The sequence below is a fragment of the Salmo salar genome, chromosome ssa11, assembly GCF_905237065.1.
Source record: "Salmo salar chromosome ssa11, Ssal_v3.1, whole genome shotgun sequence".
Lineage (NCBI taxonomy): Eukaryota > Metazoa > Chordata > Actinopteri > Salmoniformes > Salmonidae > Salmo > Salmo salar.
This window is the reverse complement of record NC_059452.1, coordinates 90049630-90065558: the sequence shown is the minus strand read 5'-3', so window position 1 is coordinate 90065558 and position 15929 is coordinate 90049630. Positions and strand designations below refer to the sequence as shown.

Genomic DNA, 15929 nt, shown 5'->3' with positions numbered 1-15929 from the left:
TTTAAACAGCTTGGAAAATTCCAGAAAATGATGTCATGGCTTTAGAAGCTTCTGATAGGCTAATTGACATAATTTCAGTCAATTGGAGGTTTACCTGTGGATGCATTTCAAGGCCTACCTTCCAACTCTGTGCCTCTGCTTGACATCATGGGAAAATCAAAAGAAATCAGCCAAGACCTCCGAAAAACAATGGTAGACCTCCACAAATCTGGTTCATCCTTGGGAGCAATTTCCAAATGCCTGAAGGTACCACATTCATCTGTACAAACAATAGTACGCAAGTATAGACACCATGGGACCACGCAGCTGTCATACTGCTCAGGAAGGAGATGTGTTCTGTCTCCTAGAGATGGACGTACTTTGGTGCAAAAAGTGCAAATCAATCCCAGAACAACAGCAAAGGACCTTGTGAAGATGCTGGAGGAAACAGGTACAAAAGTATCTATATCCACAGTAAAATGAGTCCTATATCGACATAACCTGAAAGGTCGCTCAGCAAGGAAGAAGCCACTGCTCCAAAAGCGCCATAAAAAAGCCAGACTACGGTTTGCAACTGCACATGGGGACAAAGATCGTACTTTTTGGAGAAATGTCCTCTGGTCTGATGAAACAAATCTAGAACTGTTTGGCCATAATGACCATCATTATATTAGGAGGAAATAGGGGGAGGCTTGCAAGTTGAAGAACACCATCCCAACCGTGAAGCACGGGGTGGCAACATCATGTTGTTGGGGTGCTTTGCTGCAGGAGGGACTGGTGCACTTCACAAAATAGATGGCTCATGAGGAAGCAAAATTATGTGGATTTATTGAAGCAACATCTCAAGACATCAGTCTGGAAGTTACTTCACAAAATACAGTTGAAGTCGGAAGTTTACATACACCTTAGCCAAATACATTTACACTTCCGACTTCAACAGTATTTTGTGAAGTGCACCAGTCCCTCCTGCAGAAAAGCACCCCCACAACATGATGCTGCCCCCTGTGCTTCACGGTTGGGATGGTGTTCTTCAACTTGCAAGTCTCCCCTTTTTCCTCCAAACATAAAGATGGTCATTATGGCCAAACAGTTACTGCCAAACGTTACTGTACTGTAGCCTGCATCACGTGCACACGATTTCACAACTTCACAGACGTCTTATCCCATACCAGAAAGCTCTAATTTAAGCAATAGTATGCATTAAAATAGCTACGATTGTAAAAGGATTGAAAATGCTTTTAGTGCCTTCCGCTACTTGCCCCCCGTCTCTCATTGCTAGTTGAGACTGGCTAGACATCGGTTTGGCTGATAGTGTTGTCAGCGGTTTCACTTACGTGAGACAATTGAGACAGGAGAATGCGCTCTGCAACTGCCTGACACCACCTGAGCAAAATTGATTAGACTTTAATAAGGAATGAACAATTATAAAGGGTGCGTTCGTAAATCCGCTCTGGCTATTTACTCCGACTCCAGAGCACTCCTGAGTGTGCCAGAGCGCAGAAATACTGATGAATTTACGAACGCTCTAAACACTTTGAATATGGCCGGTGTCAGTAAACGTCGGCAAAAATGTATAATTAAATTGTTGCCAGCAGCAGTTAGTCACCAATGCTCTGGATAACATAAAAACAGCCTAGCCATCTCTGCTAGGGCGAGTAAAATGGTGCCGCCTGGTTTGCTTAATATGGAATTTTAAGTGATTTATACTTTTACTTTTGATATTTAAGTATATTTTTGCAATTACATTCACTTTTGATACTTAAGTATATTTAAAACCAAATACTTTGACTTATTCAAGTAGTATTTTACTGGATGACGTTCACTTGAATAATTTTCTATTCAGGCATCTTAACTTTTACTCAAGTATGATAATTGGGTACTTTTTCCACCACTGGGTGTTCTCTCATGTATCTGGAAGTATCTAGCAAGCTAGCCAACGTTAGCCAGTTAACTTGGGCGCTTGACTGCCGTTGTGAGGTCAGAACGCTAACATCAAGCCCACTCCCCGGCCAGAGCGTCCAGTGTGCGCTCTGAACGCTCCGAGAGCGGAACGCTCTGAATTTACAAACACAACCAATGTCATTAAATAAAACTATATATAAGTAATATACACAACTGAAACTTTTTATTTCATGGTAATTTCCTATGTGGACCTGACAGAGACAATGCAATACATTGGCAATTGAATGTTCACCATTTTGGGATTTTGAAGCTCAAAACATTTTGTAATTTCATAATGCATTTGTGTACAAAAATAATCAGAACTGAAAACCGCTATTTTTTTTTTTAGAAATGCGAACTCAAAAAGCACTAATCGCTCAGCACTACTAGTCAGGTATGTACCTTCTCCATCAACTGCAAGCATTCACATGCTGCAAACAAATGAAGAAAATAAAAGGAACCAGACGAAGTCATGTCAAATCTTTAATGTATGTAAATAACAAATTATAATCATTGTAGACATAAATCCAGGGTCAAAAGCACCAACGACTTTCTTTACACACACAACAGTAATAGGAAGCTACTTGATTTTATTCAATAAGGAAAATAAACTTAACATCAGTTTGTCTGTGTAATGGTGCATGGCACACGTCCTCACTGGTCAGATCCCTCTTCTCAACCACATCTATTTGGTGATGTTGTTTCTGGGGAAAGAGGAGGTTTACAGACAAAGCATATTAAGAGGGAAACAGACAGTAGTGTGAAGAATAACTAGGTACATACTCAGTTCACATTCTCCTTAAAATTAAAAACATTGAAATGAAATACTCTGAGCTGTTACTTGCAACCCTACTCTGTGTAATCCACAGATGGGAAACTGATGGGGTGGGGCGGGGCCACAAAAAGAAAAGGGGGACACATTTTACCCAATCAGAACTCACGAGGGACCGCAGTGGCTCACGGGTCTGCATACCCACACATGCAGTCAGCCAGCCTTTTGGGGAGCCCCAAGTGACATTTTGTTGTAAAACGTTTTAGAGTTAATTTCCTGCACGTTTACACATTTTGCCATGGGCGGAGAGAAAGGTTTGCAGTTTTTAATATAACTGAGTGGGGGTGACTAACAGAATCAACAGGGGCCCGCCAGTTGGTCATTTTACCATGAGTCCTACAAAGTTCAGATAACTGGCCGCTAGACTAACTTACCAATTTAAAAAATGTTTGCAGACACGGGCAAATTGAGTATCTGGCAGTGACTGACAAGAGAGAAACTGCTGATGCACAACCAAATTTCAAAATGTCACCTTGTGTTTTCTACTATTCATATTCTCAACAGTAAGTTGAGACCCTGACTGAGTTCCTACAAAAAGGGGGTGCCAGTTGCCCATCCCAGGTCTAATCAATCACAAAAAGTGTCACTGTAATTAGACTACAAATACATACAAGACAGGGTGAAAGGAAAAATAAGAGGTTTGTAAAATACTCACGCATTCATGCTTTTCCCACTCCCACTCAGAACAATGTAGGGGGTTTTCTGTGACTTCTGTTTCTCCTGAAGCAAAGCAACAGTTCCTAGAGGGGTATCACTACTGCTCATCTTCTTCAGCAGCTGATAAGAGACAAGTGGGGGGGAGAGGTATTTAAATACATACTCGGTCAAACCACTGACTAGACTGGAGGCTTGCTAGGTCATATCCTCAAGGACGCAAATTGGGCAAACCCTGCAACATGAATATTCTAGTAAGGCCTGAAAATAAAGTGTTATTCAATTGAAAGCCATATGCGATGAAAAGTATCAGATAAAATAATAAAGTTCAGATGTCAGTAAAAAAAAAGAGTTAAATCATCTTTGAGTGAGCGAAGTTAGACATACCGCTTCCTCTTCCAGCTTTTTCATCCTCCTCTCAGTCTTCATCTTGCCAGACCCCTTCCCATGAAACCGATGTGAGAGCTGCCGGAAAGCCTAGAGAAAGAATAGGGCTAGCGTGAAATATTCTCAATGAGCACCATTTACCTACATTAAAAACAGCAATTGACACATTTGACAAAAATCATCCTTCTGCATGTCAATGTTTTTAAGGGAATTTCAAATATCAATGTACCTCTTTGGGAGTGAGCTTCCGTCCAGATTCATCCACATACTCAATCTTGACGTCTGGCTTGTAGGCATCCTTCTCCTTGAAGTCCTGGGTGAAGCCTCTATATTCCTCCCTCCGACTGTACTTGTCATCTATAGTCCTAGAGTTGGAGAAACAAGGATTGAGTATTCCATGGAGGCTAACGGGTTTTCATACATTATACATGCGCAACCCAGGCTTTGAGCCCCCCAAAACATTGTAAATTACTAAATACATGCCATTTTATTTATGTTGAAACTTTTGCATTGTCTGTGAGAAAGTGGTGATTATTTAACTAGCATATAAGCACACAAAGTAGAGGTAGCTCACATCTTGTCCTCAATGCTGTAGTTATCATTGGGCAGGGCACCGGTAGGAGCACGGACACGGGATATCTTCTGCATTTGAGTGTCCAAGAGACCTAAGGGAGAGAAGAAGAGTATGAACGAAACTATGGTGATAAAAAACATGACAGTCCTTTTCTAAACAAATACTGTCAAAGTGGGGCTGTCTACCCCCAATCTCTTACCCTTATTCTTGCAGAGCGCCAAGGCAGCAGCCAGCCCAGAGTTGACAATGGGTTCTTCATCCAGGATGGTGGTCGAGGCTGTGGCGAACTACGAGATAGAAGTAAGAGCCAAGTCAAGCACATCCAGCTGACACATTTTCACTTCAGTAGTTCAGGGGGAAAAAGCTTTGCGTATTCTTATGAGTCATGGTATGTTATTCTCTATATTACCTACTAGAGGACTCCAAAATGAGCACTACTTGTAAATGCATGGGAATATGCATGAGACTACAAGGCAGTAGGATGACTCACATCAGGCTGCTTCTGCTCCTCATCCACGTTGACGATGCTCCAGCCAACATTCTCATCCCCGTCGGAGTCTGAACCGCCAGCGCCATCTCTCTCCGCCTCCTGCTCGAAATCCTACAACAGAAGAATATAGTTGATACAAGAGACAAACCAAGTGTTCAAGTGCAAACACACAGAGCTCATGGTTATTTCAATTCTCCCTACTGAGCACATTAGAATACAACTGGAATCGCTTCCTTGTTCATGAGGTGGTCATGTGCCAATTCTAATGATGTACATCTTTTTTAAATGAACAGTTAGCTATAGCCTGCCTCGTGCACTGTACCCACCATGATATCCTCCTGGTCCTCTCGGTTTCCCGACAGGCCGTAGGTGGGGATGTCACCCAGAGTTCTGCAGAACTCAGAGGTGGCATTGAACACAATGTTCAGGTTGTTCTTGTCTTCTTCATCGTCGCTGTCGTCCCCTCTTGCAAGCCCTCGGACCTGCTCTGCCACCTGAGGGCCAAGAGAGTGAGAACAATGTTTGAACATTTATTGGTGATTAAATATCACAACAGATTTGTTAGTAATCCACTCAATATTGCTGTTTTCCACTGTCAAAGGAGAGATCCTATCCTGTATACTGATCTTTGGCCACAGTGATATTCTAGCATCGTAAAGAGGAACAGCTCTGAACAGAATGCTCACACCTTTTCCCCAGAGTTTTTGAGCAGCTGTTTCTGTTTGAGTTTTCGCTGTTTCTCCAGCTGCTTTTGCAGCTCCTGCTCTGCCTCGTCCTCCTCCAGCACAGCCGGATCAGGGGGGGTGAAGTTCTCTGAAGGAAAAATAAAGAGTAAGTGTCGTCATAATATTGAAGTAAACCAGGCATGAGTGAACCAGACATGTATTTAGCTCATCACTAAACCACTAACAGATGTCTCCCTCACCATCGTCACTGATGTCCATGTCCGCCATCCTGATGTCATCTGACTGTTGGGGTACATCTAGTCCCGGTATGTTGACACGCTCCTTCACCCCTTCCTGGCCCTCCTCATCCAACTGCTTGCGACCCCGACCCCGTGCCCTGAAGAAGAGAGAAAGAGTCAGACAATTTTGTTTTTTTTAAGGGCTAATCTGCCATTCAGATTGAAGCGAAGCTGATGGGAGCAGAACCTGGAGCCAAAGTCGGTGTTGCGTGTGTCGTCTAATTGGAGATCATCAGGCAATGCCTTCTCCTTCTTCCTGATCTTCCTGACGCGCTGCTTGGTCTTCTTAAAGCCAACCTATAATAACAAAATAAGTAAGAACCTGTCTGTGAATAATGACAACAATTAACGATAACTCAGTGTGTGAACAATTCTCCAAAAACACACAGACTTAATATTCAAAAGACAACACATTCAAGCATTACATCTGAGACAAGAGCAAACATATCCGAAGGACAGCTTCTAAGGCCCCCTCCAGAGCACCCCTCCCCACAGCCTCAGTCCTCACCATCTCCAGGGGTGTGTAGTACTCTGAGGCAATAGCGAGAGCAGGCATCTCCAGAGACTGGGCCTGGTTCCTCAGGGTCTCCCTGATGGCCTGGAGCTCCCGTTCCCGTTCCCCCTCAGCACAGCCCCCTTTGCTCAGCCGGAAACTCTTCTTCTTCTCTCCATCAATCTCCTCATCATACTTGCCCAGCACAGTGCGCGGCTTGAACTGCAGAGGTGGACATTGGACAGTGAGATTGAATTAAGTGGTGAGAGTGACATGATAGTATTTCAGAAATAATGATAAACGAAGTTGACACTTCATTTCTTCCCGTAACCCATGTCATCCACACTCTCGTCCACACCGTAAACCATGTCATCCACACTCTCGTCCACACCGTAAACCATGTCATCCACACTCTCGTCCTCACCGTAAACCATGTCATCCACACTCTCGTCCACACCGTAACCATGTCATCCACACTCTCGTCCTCACCGTAACCATGTCATCCACACTCTCGTCCACACCGTAACCCTGTCATCCACACTCTCGTCCACACCGTAACCCTGTCATCCACACTCTCGTCCACACCGTAAACCATGTCATCCACACTCTCGTCCACACCGTAAACCATGTCATCCACACTCTCGTCCTCACCGTAAACCATGTCATCCACACTCTCGTCCTCACCGTAAACCATGTCATCCACACTCTCGTCCTCACCGTAAACCATGTCATCCACACTCTCGTCCTCACCGTAAACCATGTCATCCACACTCTCGTCCTCACCGTAAACCATGTCATCCACACTCTCGTCCTCACCGTAAACCATGTCATCCACACTCTCGTCCTCACCGTAAACCATGTCATCCACACTCTCGTCCTCACCGTAAACCATGTCATCCACACTCTCGTCCTCACCGTAAACCATGTCATCCACACTCTCGTCCTCACCGTAAACCATGTCATCCACACTCTCGTCCTCACCGTAAACCATGTCATCCACACTCTCGTCCTCACCGTAAACCATGTCATCCACACTCTCGTCCTCACCGTAAACCATGTCATCCACACTCTCGTCCTCACCGTAAACCATGTCATCCACACTCTCGTCCTCACCGTAAACCATGTCATCCACACTCTCGTCCTCACCGTAAACCATGTCATCCACACTCTCGTCCTCACCGTAAACCATGTCATCCACACTCTCGTCCTCACCGTAAACCATGTCATCCACACTCTCGTCCTCACCGTAAACCATGTCATCCACACTCTCGTCCTCACCGTAAACCATGTCATCCACACTCTCGTCCTCACCGTAAACCATGTCATCCACACTCTCGTCCTCACCGTAAACCATGTCATCCACACTCTCGTCCTCACCGTAAACCATGTCATCCACACTCTCGTCCTCACCGTAAACCATGTCATCCACACTCTCGTCCTCACCGTAAACCATGTCATCCACACTCTCGTCCTCACCGTAAACCATGTCATCCACACTCTCGTCCTCACCGTAAACCATGTCATCCACACTCTCGTCCTCACCGTAAACCATGTCATCCACACTCTCGTCCTCACCGTAAACCATGTCATCCACACTCTCGTCCTCACCGTAAACCATGTCATCCACACTCTCGTCCTCACCGTAAACCATGTCATCCACACTCTCGTCCTCACCGTAAACCATGTCATCCACACTCTCGTCCTCACCGTAAACCATGTCATCCACACTCTCGTCCTCACCGTAAACCATGTCATCCACACTCTCGTCCTCACCGTAAACCATGTCATCCACACTCTCGTCCTCACCGTAAACCATGTCATCCACACTCTCAGTCCTCACCGTAAACCATGTCATCCACACTCTCGTCCTCACCGTAAACCATGTCATCCACACTCTCAGTCCTCACCGTAAACCATGTCATCCACACTCTCAGTCCTCACCGTAAACCATGTCATCCACACTCTGTCCTCACCGTAAACCATGTCATCCACACTCTCAGTCCTCACCGTAAACCATGTCATCCACACTCTCAGTCCTCACCGTAAACCATGTCATCCACACTCTCAGTCCTCACCGTAAACCATGTCATCCACACTCTCAGTCCTCACCGTAAACCATGTCATCCACACTCTCAGTCCTCACCGTAAACCATGTCATCCACACTCTCAGTCCTCACCGTAAACCATGTCATCCACACTCTCAGTCCTCACCGTAAACCATGTCATCCACACTCTGTCCTCACCGTAAACCATGTCATCCACACTCTGTCCTCACCGTAAACCATGTCATCCACACTCTCAGTCCTCACCGTAAACCATGTCATCCACACTCTCAGTCCTCACCGTAAACCATGTCATCCACACTCTCAGTCCTCACCGTAAACCATGTCATCCACACTCTCAGTCCTCACCGTAAACCATGTCATCCACACTCTCGTCCTCACCGTAACCATGTCATCCACACTCTCGTCCTCTTCATAGGCTTTGTAATCAGGCTTTTTCTTCTTCAACTCCACATTCTTCTCAGCATTTTCTTTGTCCACCAGACCCACATTTACAAGAACATCGCCCCCCTCTTCATCAAGCACACCTGAAAGACACACAAAAGTGCAATGAGTGGGTGGGCATGTACCACTATGTTTATGATGTGGGTCTGGCTTAATCATGGTCTTTATTAATATATTTGTGTGTTATTGGTAACATTTCAAACTGCTCTCACCTTTGTCTTGCAGTGTGAGAATGACAGTCTCCCCTTCATTAAATGACTCCATCTTGTGCTGCACAGTGAGACCCTTTAGGTCCCGAGAGCTGTAAGCGGCCTATAACAAAGACAAGCAGAAAAACATAAGACCTAGAGGCATTCTCTCACATCAGATCACTTGACGACTCAGTCTGCACAGAATCAAGACATAAAGTGCCTCCCTTAGGGGTAGTGACTTCATGGGGGGGGGGGACTGGCATATTGCCGGAATGCTGTTTATATTTAGCTTGCAATCACACAAAAACCAGTAAGTTAAGCAATTGAGATATTCAACACACGAGAGAAGATTTTACCTTCTTGGTCTGTCCAAACTCCTCCTCCACCAGATTGCTCACGCCAAACTCCTCATCCATCTCCTGCAGAAGCTTGGCCTATAGGGAAAGAAAGGAAATAAAGGAACCAATTAAAAACTGAGTACAAAATAACAGCATGACTAATACACACAAACAGCCCTCCTCCTTCCCCCATGGTTCCCACCCTACTCACTCTCTTCTCGGCCAGTTCCTTCTCTTTGGCCATCTTCCGGCTCCTTTCAACCCAGGCAACAGTGTCATCCAGCCAGTCTTCTTCTGCTAAGGTCTTCACTTTCCTGAAAACCACAGCAGGAGAGGAAGAGAAAATGAATTGGATCACTAACTACTATAGTCCAAGTTGGTGTACGTACAGCCTTCCTGCCGTTAGACCTTACCCCAGTTTCTTATTGAGGAGCCTCTTTTCCTTCAGAGCTGCCAGTTTCTCCCTCATCTCTTTCTGCTGTTTAATATACACTGGGTTGATCGTCTCTGCAACAATTGGCTGCTCCTTTGTGCCGAGCTCTGGGGCAGCAGACAGGGAGGGGTGAGTCAGTAAAATTACAAATCAGCAAGTCTCACATGACCTCACTACTCCAAACATGGTTATCTAGTTCTAGTCAGAGAAGTAACATGGCTCAAGTTTGCCTCACCTTTAGTGGTGTCAGTCATTTCCAGAGGCTTCAGACCAAGCTTGGCCCTCAGCTTGCTGTTAGAAAGAAAACCAGGGAAGAAAGTTATTCAGAATTGACCATCATCAGTGCTCCATCATTCAATGTCTGTGTCTTTCACTTACTTTGTCTCTTCAATGGTAAGCGAGGCATCTCCACTTGCAGACTGTGGTGCAATTTCTAGAGGAAAATTACAATTGAAGTCAACAACACAGGAGAACAGCTGTCATCTTCGATGTCATATATGCAATAGCTCAGACTATATTTAAGCAATAAGGCCCGAGGGGGTGTGGTATATGGCCAATATACCAGTTAAAGGCTGTTCTTAAGCACGACAATGTGGAGTGCCTGGATACAGCCCTTAGCCATGGTATACTGGCCATATAGGTGCCTTATTGCCATTATAAACTGGTTACCAACATATTTAGTAAAAATAATTGTGGTATACATATTGATATACCACGGCTGTCAGCCAAATCATCACTCAGGACTTGAACCAGCTAGTTTATAATTGAGTGTATTGCGCACTGATAAGATGTAGTTATGAATGTTTGTGTATGTGGATATCTGCATGACTGATGTATTTACCTGTGCCCTCACATCCGGACTCCACTTTTTCTTTCTTTACGCGAGGCTCCCCAGTACTCCTCTCCCCTTTACTGCGACCGTCTCTCTCGGAACCCCGTCCACTCCTTTCCTTCGATCTGGATCGTTTCCTTTTCTCCCGCTCTCGGTTGCTATCTCGTTCCTTGTCCCTCTCCCGGTCCTTATGACGGTGTTTTTTGTGTTCGCGGTGACCACGTTCTTCGGCATCCTTATCTTTATCACGGCCCTTTTCCTTGTGTTTTTTCGACGAACCCATCTTCCTTGTTATGTTCTATAAAAGTGCTTGCTAACTAGTTAAAAATAATAATACCACTAACTTTACCTCTCCGTATGCAACAGCTAACGTTTATATTCGCTAGCTAAGCTAACGTGCCAGCGACTGTTGACAGTCAGTAGACGATAAAGATTTTTTTTTAAAGTTATCTGGCTAGATGAAAAACGTTCAACTATAGCCAAAAACATTGCACGTAAAACCCCATCTCAGGACAAGCTACAACAAATTGTTTAATCAAGTATTTACTTACGTGTGAACAAAAACACAAATCGCACTGGAAACGAGTGGACGACTTGTGAATGACCTTTTTAGATGTATTTCCGGGGTGAAATGAAACGTCACTTCAGAACAAAGACTTTTTGTTGTTGAATGAACTATGTGAGAAAACCGACTCCTGATACTTCCATCTGAAGTACACGAAGTGATTTCGTTTTCCCTGGATTGTGTTGAATAAGTCTATTTGCAGGTTATATTTTTGAGTTATATTTGTGGTTTTGATGATAGCCTACTGTTGTGAAAATACCAACTTCACACTGTGACATTTTGTTTGACACAGTGAAGTAGAGTGAACTAGGCCATGTTTTGTTGAAAATAAAAATAGAAGAGATAAGGTTAAAAATAACATTTTAAATGCATTTTTTTTTCATTTGCAAGTCTCATGATATATGATAGTGTGTCATACAAAATCTATGATTATGTTATTAAAAGGTTGTATTTTCATATACATAACATGCCACTTCAGAATAGCCAGCACAAATACCGTATGGTTAAATTGTAAAAAGCCTATAACAATTACTTCTCAATTTCACATAAATAAATGTGTTTCTATCTACATGTAAAATACAATTATTTATTTATTTGAACATCAAGCAAAAAAATTCAACTGACAGTTGAATTGATTTTATTGGAATGAAACAGACAAAAAATGTCTTGCTGACATGTTCTGAGACAGTAAATTAACTAACTTAAGCACAGAGGATTGAAGCTATGGTCACCATGGCAGTGGTGGAAAAAGAGCCCAATTGTCATACTTGAGAAAAAATAAAGATACCTTAATAGAAAATGACTCAAATAAAAGTGCAAGTCACCCAGTAAAATACTACTTGAATAAGTCTAAAAGTATTTGGTTTTAAATATACTTAAGTATCAAAAGTACATGTAATTGCTCAAATATACTTAATTATCAAAAGTATAAATCTTCTCAAATTCTATATATTAGGCATGATTTTCTTGTTTTTTAAATGTACGGATAGCCAGGGGCTTACTCCAACACTCAGACAATATTTACAAGCAAAGCATTTGTATTTAGTGAGTCCGCCAGATAAGAAACAGTAGGGATGATCAGGCATGTTCTCTTGAGAAGTGCATGAATTGAACCATTTTCCTGTCCTGCCAAGAATTCAAAATGTAACGAGTACTTTGGGTGTCAGGGAAAATGTATGGAATAAAAAGTACATTCTTTTTCATTAGGTATGTAGTGGAGTAAAAGTTGTCAAAACATAAATAGTCAAGTAAAGTACAGATACCCCAAAAAACTACTTAAGTAGTACTTTAAAGTATTTGTACTTAAGTACTTTACACCACAGCCTGATGGCCGTGGTCTGGTGTCCCACCCTTTTATAGTTTCTTCAGCATGGTGAGGGTGGACTCTGTAGTCGCCTCCATAGTGTGAGCATCTCTTTAGGGTTTCGCTTATGAACCAGCAGCACAGAGCTGTAAGCACAAGGCTTCTCCCTCTCTGTTTCTGGGAGATCAAAAGTATAAAATCCAGGGTGATGGATGGGGGCCACCCCAAGTCTGTGGAGGCACATGCCCAGATACACATCATCAATGGGGAACAGATGCACCCTCTCTGACACTTGTCTCAGACGCATAGCAAGTGCACCAGAGTACACCACCCCTCCTCCACCTGCATATGGTGGGTATGCACCTTTGTAAAAACTCTCTGAGATATAGTATTTGGTGGTTGGCTGTCGGTTTGGCATTGCATTCTGAATTACATCCCCCACAAATAAATCCTTTATCTTCTCAGTTTTGTTCCTATCTGCGCTCCACATGCCGTTCTCCTCCCTCTGTTTATGCAGGTAGTCCAGGAGGGAACTTGTCCTAACAAAAACATCATCATCACCCTTGAAGACAAACTGTGCCCCTGGACAGTGGTTCTGAAGCCAATGCCAGAAAAGCAAATCTTTCAGGGTCAGGTTAAAGAAAGTGTCCCTGAAGTCCCACTGCAGGATGTCCCCATACTGCTGGCTCTCCAGCATCAGGAGGCCCCCAAGGTCTGGGTGAGGGCCCGTTGTTGAGTCCTGTCTACCCAGCAGAAAGACTGTGCGCACCAGCCCACCTCTCCCCCCGAGCTCCCCCTTCACCCAGCCACTTCTCCCCCATGTTTCCCGGATAGCCTGCCTGTTCTCAAAGTTACCCACCTGGGATTTGATGGCCATTAGCAGCATAGGTAGCTCCGGCCCAGTGCTTTCATTGCCAGCACACACTCTGGGCTGGTTCATGAGGAAGGGGTACACCCTGCAATGCATGGACTGGACGAATGACCTCATTTGCTCTGGCAGGGTATTGAAGTCAGGTAGGTGTGGCAGCCAGCACTTGTCTGGGCCACAGTCTGAGGAGACCTCCATCTCTGGTGGCTGAGTGCTAAGCCTTGTTATCATACCTGCAGTTGAGTTGCCCCTCAAAATGGGGTTATGGCGCCGGTCCCAGAGATGCTGAAGGTGGTTCCACAAAGCACTGTCCTCCAGGCGAAGGTTCCAGAAGGGGCCCAGGGGATGGGAGGCCAGTGCCCCAGAGTTGGCAGAGGCCCCTGGGGCAACAAAGTGGACAGGTAGGTGGGGAGGGGAGTAGGATATGGATACAAATATGGACACCATGATATAAACCAGGAGATGTCCCATCATCACACTGGGCATGAGGCAGAGGCACAAGATCGTTCCATTGCATCGGCATCGGGCCATTGGCTGCTGTATGCAGTAGGACATGAATAGAAAGAATGAAGAGAGAGAGAGAGAGAGAGAGAGAGAGAAATAGAGGAGAGAGGGCGTTAGCAACTCACTGGTAAAAAACATGAGCATATAAACAGGTTAAATGAAGAGCATAAGTAGTTATCAAAATGAGGTACTTTGTTTTATTAATGTGAGACCAATAAGGAGATACAGCCAGTCAGAACTAGAGGCAACTGCAGGTCTCTGAGGGTCAGTGTCCTAGGTGATGCTCCAGAGAGGCTTGTTATCTGTGCTTGGCCAAGGACTCAGAGCATCACACAGCCCAAGATATTTACATCATGTACCTTTCAACACAACATTGATTAGGAAAGCTGAAGGTATACCATGTTTCCTATTCCTCTCAAAGTTGGTGAAAATAAACTAACAAACATCCAGTTACCATAGATATAACAACTTCCATGTAATAGTCATTTCAAGGTTATTAACCCACATCGTTTTGTCTACATTTTGCTATTGTGAATGTATGTTTGCCATCATGAACCCCCCAAAAGATCAACAATCACATACAACTTCGAAGGTAATAATGAATACATTTAGATTAATATCCTAAAGACAAAATGTAGACCTACATTATTAGCTAAAATAAGGTTTCCATCACAACCGAAAACATTAGCATACTGTTGTTCATTTTAAAACAAGACTATGGTCAGGAGTAACTTACAAAAAGTACTGTAGGCTCAGGCGTGGAGAAGACGTGAGTATCAGTAGAGGAAAGAAAACGTTATTGAAGATCCATCAGTTTGACTATTCGATCCTCTTACGCTTTTCTGCTCCTTTAGTGATGGCTGTAGACTAGGTTTACAGTAGGGTCTTCTAAGTCGAATACATAATAAACTAATATTAAACATTGAATTAGAAAATGAACACCAGCAAAGTACAGTAATCGAGCAAGCTGCATAGGTTGTTCATAGGCTAGTCAACATCCCAAGATTTAAGAAAATCATGGCGCCTCATTTATCCATTGGTAGGAAAAGGAAAAACAAAATTGCCCATATTCTTTCCTACCGTCCCATTGCGTTGAATCAAAATAATTATATGAATTCTTAGCTTTGGTTGGCATTGTGTTCAATAAGTATCATTCATAGAGCTTGAAGAATGCAGGAGAGGCTCCGCAGGTGAATTCACCACAGGTCAGCATTTGCACATAAGTCATGGATGGATGGCAACAAGGTGGAAGGTAAACCACACCCAGAGGCCGACGACATCTGTCACGAGGGTTTGAAATATGAGGCCACCCACCCACCCACCACAAACACAAACAGTCAAATTCCTCAAAGAAGTAGGCTTATTGTAAAAATACTTCATGGTATTTACAAATCACAGACAACCTAGTTTCATTCAGCATAGTTGTTTAACATATACATTCAGATTTACATTGTTCTGATTGCAGAATTGTATTTGACTATATGGTTTGATTGATGGATATAGACATAATAAGGGCAGCTTCATAATAATATATCATACTTTTTTAGAGGACATTAGCTATAACGTATTAGTACAGCAACAGCCTATAGAGGAAAACATGTCTGCAGCTATAAGGTCATAGGCTAAGTTGAGTTTGAATGTCAAAGATTACTTCAAAATTGACTCTTCTTTTCTCATGATATGGATTGTGAACATATCTTCTTTTCTCATGATATGGATTGTGAACATATACTGCCTCAAGCTTCACCCCTCTCTCTCTTTAGTTTTAACACACACAGAAAACACACATTGTACAAACCTGAATAAAACTCCCTCTAAGGCCATAGTTTTAGCACTTTCGTGTTAACTGCATTGAGGGACACCCGTATCAGCATAATTTCTCTACCCCTTGATTCCTTGCCGGTCTATGGCCCTCCCTCCTCTCGCCCTGTCCCTTTTGCTCACTGAAACCTGCCATGGCCCACTCCCTCTCTTCCCTGACATCATCAGTTTGTATGCAACGATGGAACCAAAGTTTGACCAAGGACAGAGGTCCTTGGCAAGGCAACATCAAGTGTTTCCCAGTTTCACTATG

General features: G+C 43.7%; 2 protein-coding genes across 2 annotated transcripts; both read right to left on the bottom strand.

Moving 5' to 3' along the window:
• Positions 1-2390: 2390 nt before the first annotated feature.
• LOC106563485 (U4/U6.U5 tri-snRNP-associated protein 1) lies at positions 2391-11232 on the bottom strand. The gene is made up of 20 exons (XM_014129116.2): positions 10625-11232; positions 10162-10216; positions 10019-10074; positions 9764-9890; positions 9562-9664; positions 9369-9446; positions 9034-9133; positions 8759-8904; positions 6330-6536; positions 6009-6118; positions 5783-5919; positions 5546-5670; positions 5184-5351; positions 4858-4968; positions 4567-4654; positions 4368-4458; positions 4023-4158; positions 3794-3883; positions 3408-3529; positions 2391-2624 (listed from the first exon to the last, which is right to left on the bottom strand). The coding sequence occupies exons 1-20, from the start codon at positions 10896-10898 to the stop codon at positions 2606-2608; spliced, it is 2343 nt and encodes a 780-aa protein (XP_013984591.1). The 5' UTR covers positions 10899-11232; the 3' UTR covers positions 2391-2605.
• Positions 11233-11800: 568 nt separating this feature from the next.
• Positions 11801-15124, bottom strand: LOC106563486 (N-acetyllactosaminide beta-1,3-N-acetylglucosaminyltransferase 2). Its single transcript, XM_045690034.1, has 2 exons — positions 14592-15124; positions 11801-13888 (listed from the first exon to the last, which is right to left on the bottom strand). Exon 2 carries the CDS (start codon positions 13880-13882, stop codon positions 12545-12547), a length of 1338 nt encoding a protein of 445 aa, XP_045545990.1. The 5' UTR covers positions 13883-13888; positions 14592-15124; the 3' UTR covers positions 11801-12544.
• Between the last annotated feature and the right edge of the window lie 805 nt (positions 15125-15929).

Excerpts from the sequence above, each read along its gene's own strand:
- LOC106563486 (XM_045690034.1), bottom strand. The coding sequence starts at position 13,882 with ATGGCCCGATGCCGATGCAATGGAACGATCTTGTGCCTCTGCCTCATG.
- LOC106563485 (XM_014129116.2), bottom strand. The coding sequence starts at position 10,898 with ATGGGTTCGTCGAAAAAACACAAGGAAAAGGGCCGTGATAAAGATAAG. Across the intron at positions 9,665-9,763 it reads CTCCTCAATAAGAAACTGGG|GAAAGTGAAGACCTTAGCAG; the intron begins GTAAGGTCTAAC and ends TGTGGTTTTCAG. Across the intron at positions 5,352-5,545 it reads TCAAAAACTCTGGGGAAAAG|GTGGCAGAGCAGGTCCGAGG; the intron begins GTGTGAGCATTC and ends CTTGGCCCTCAG.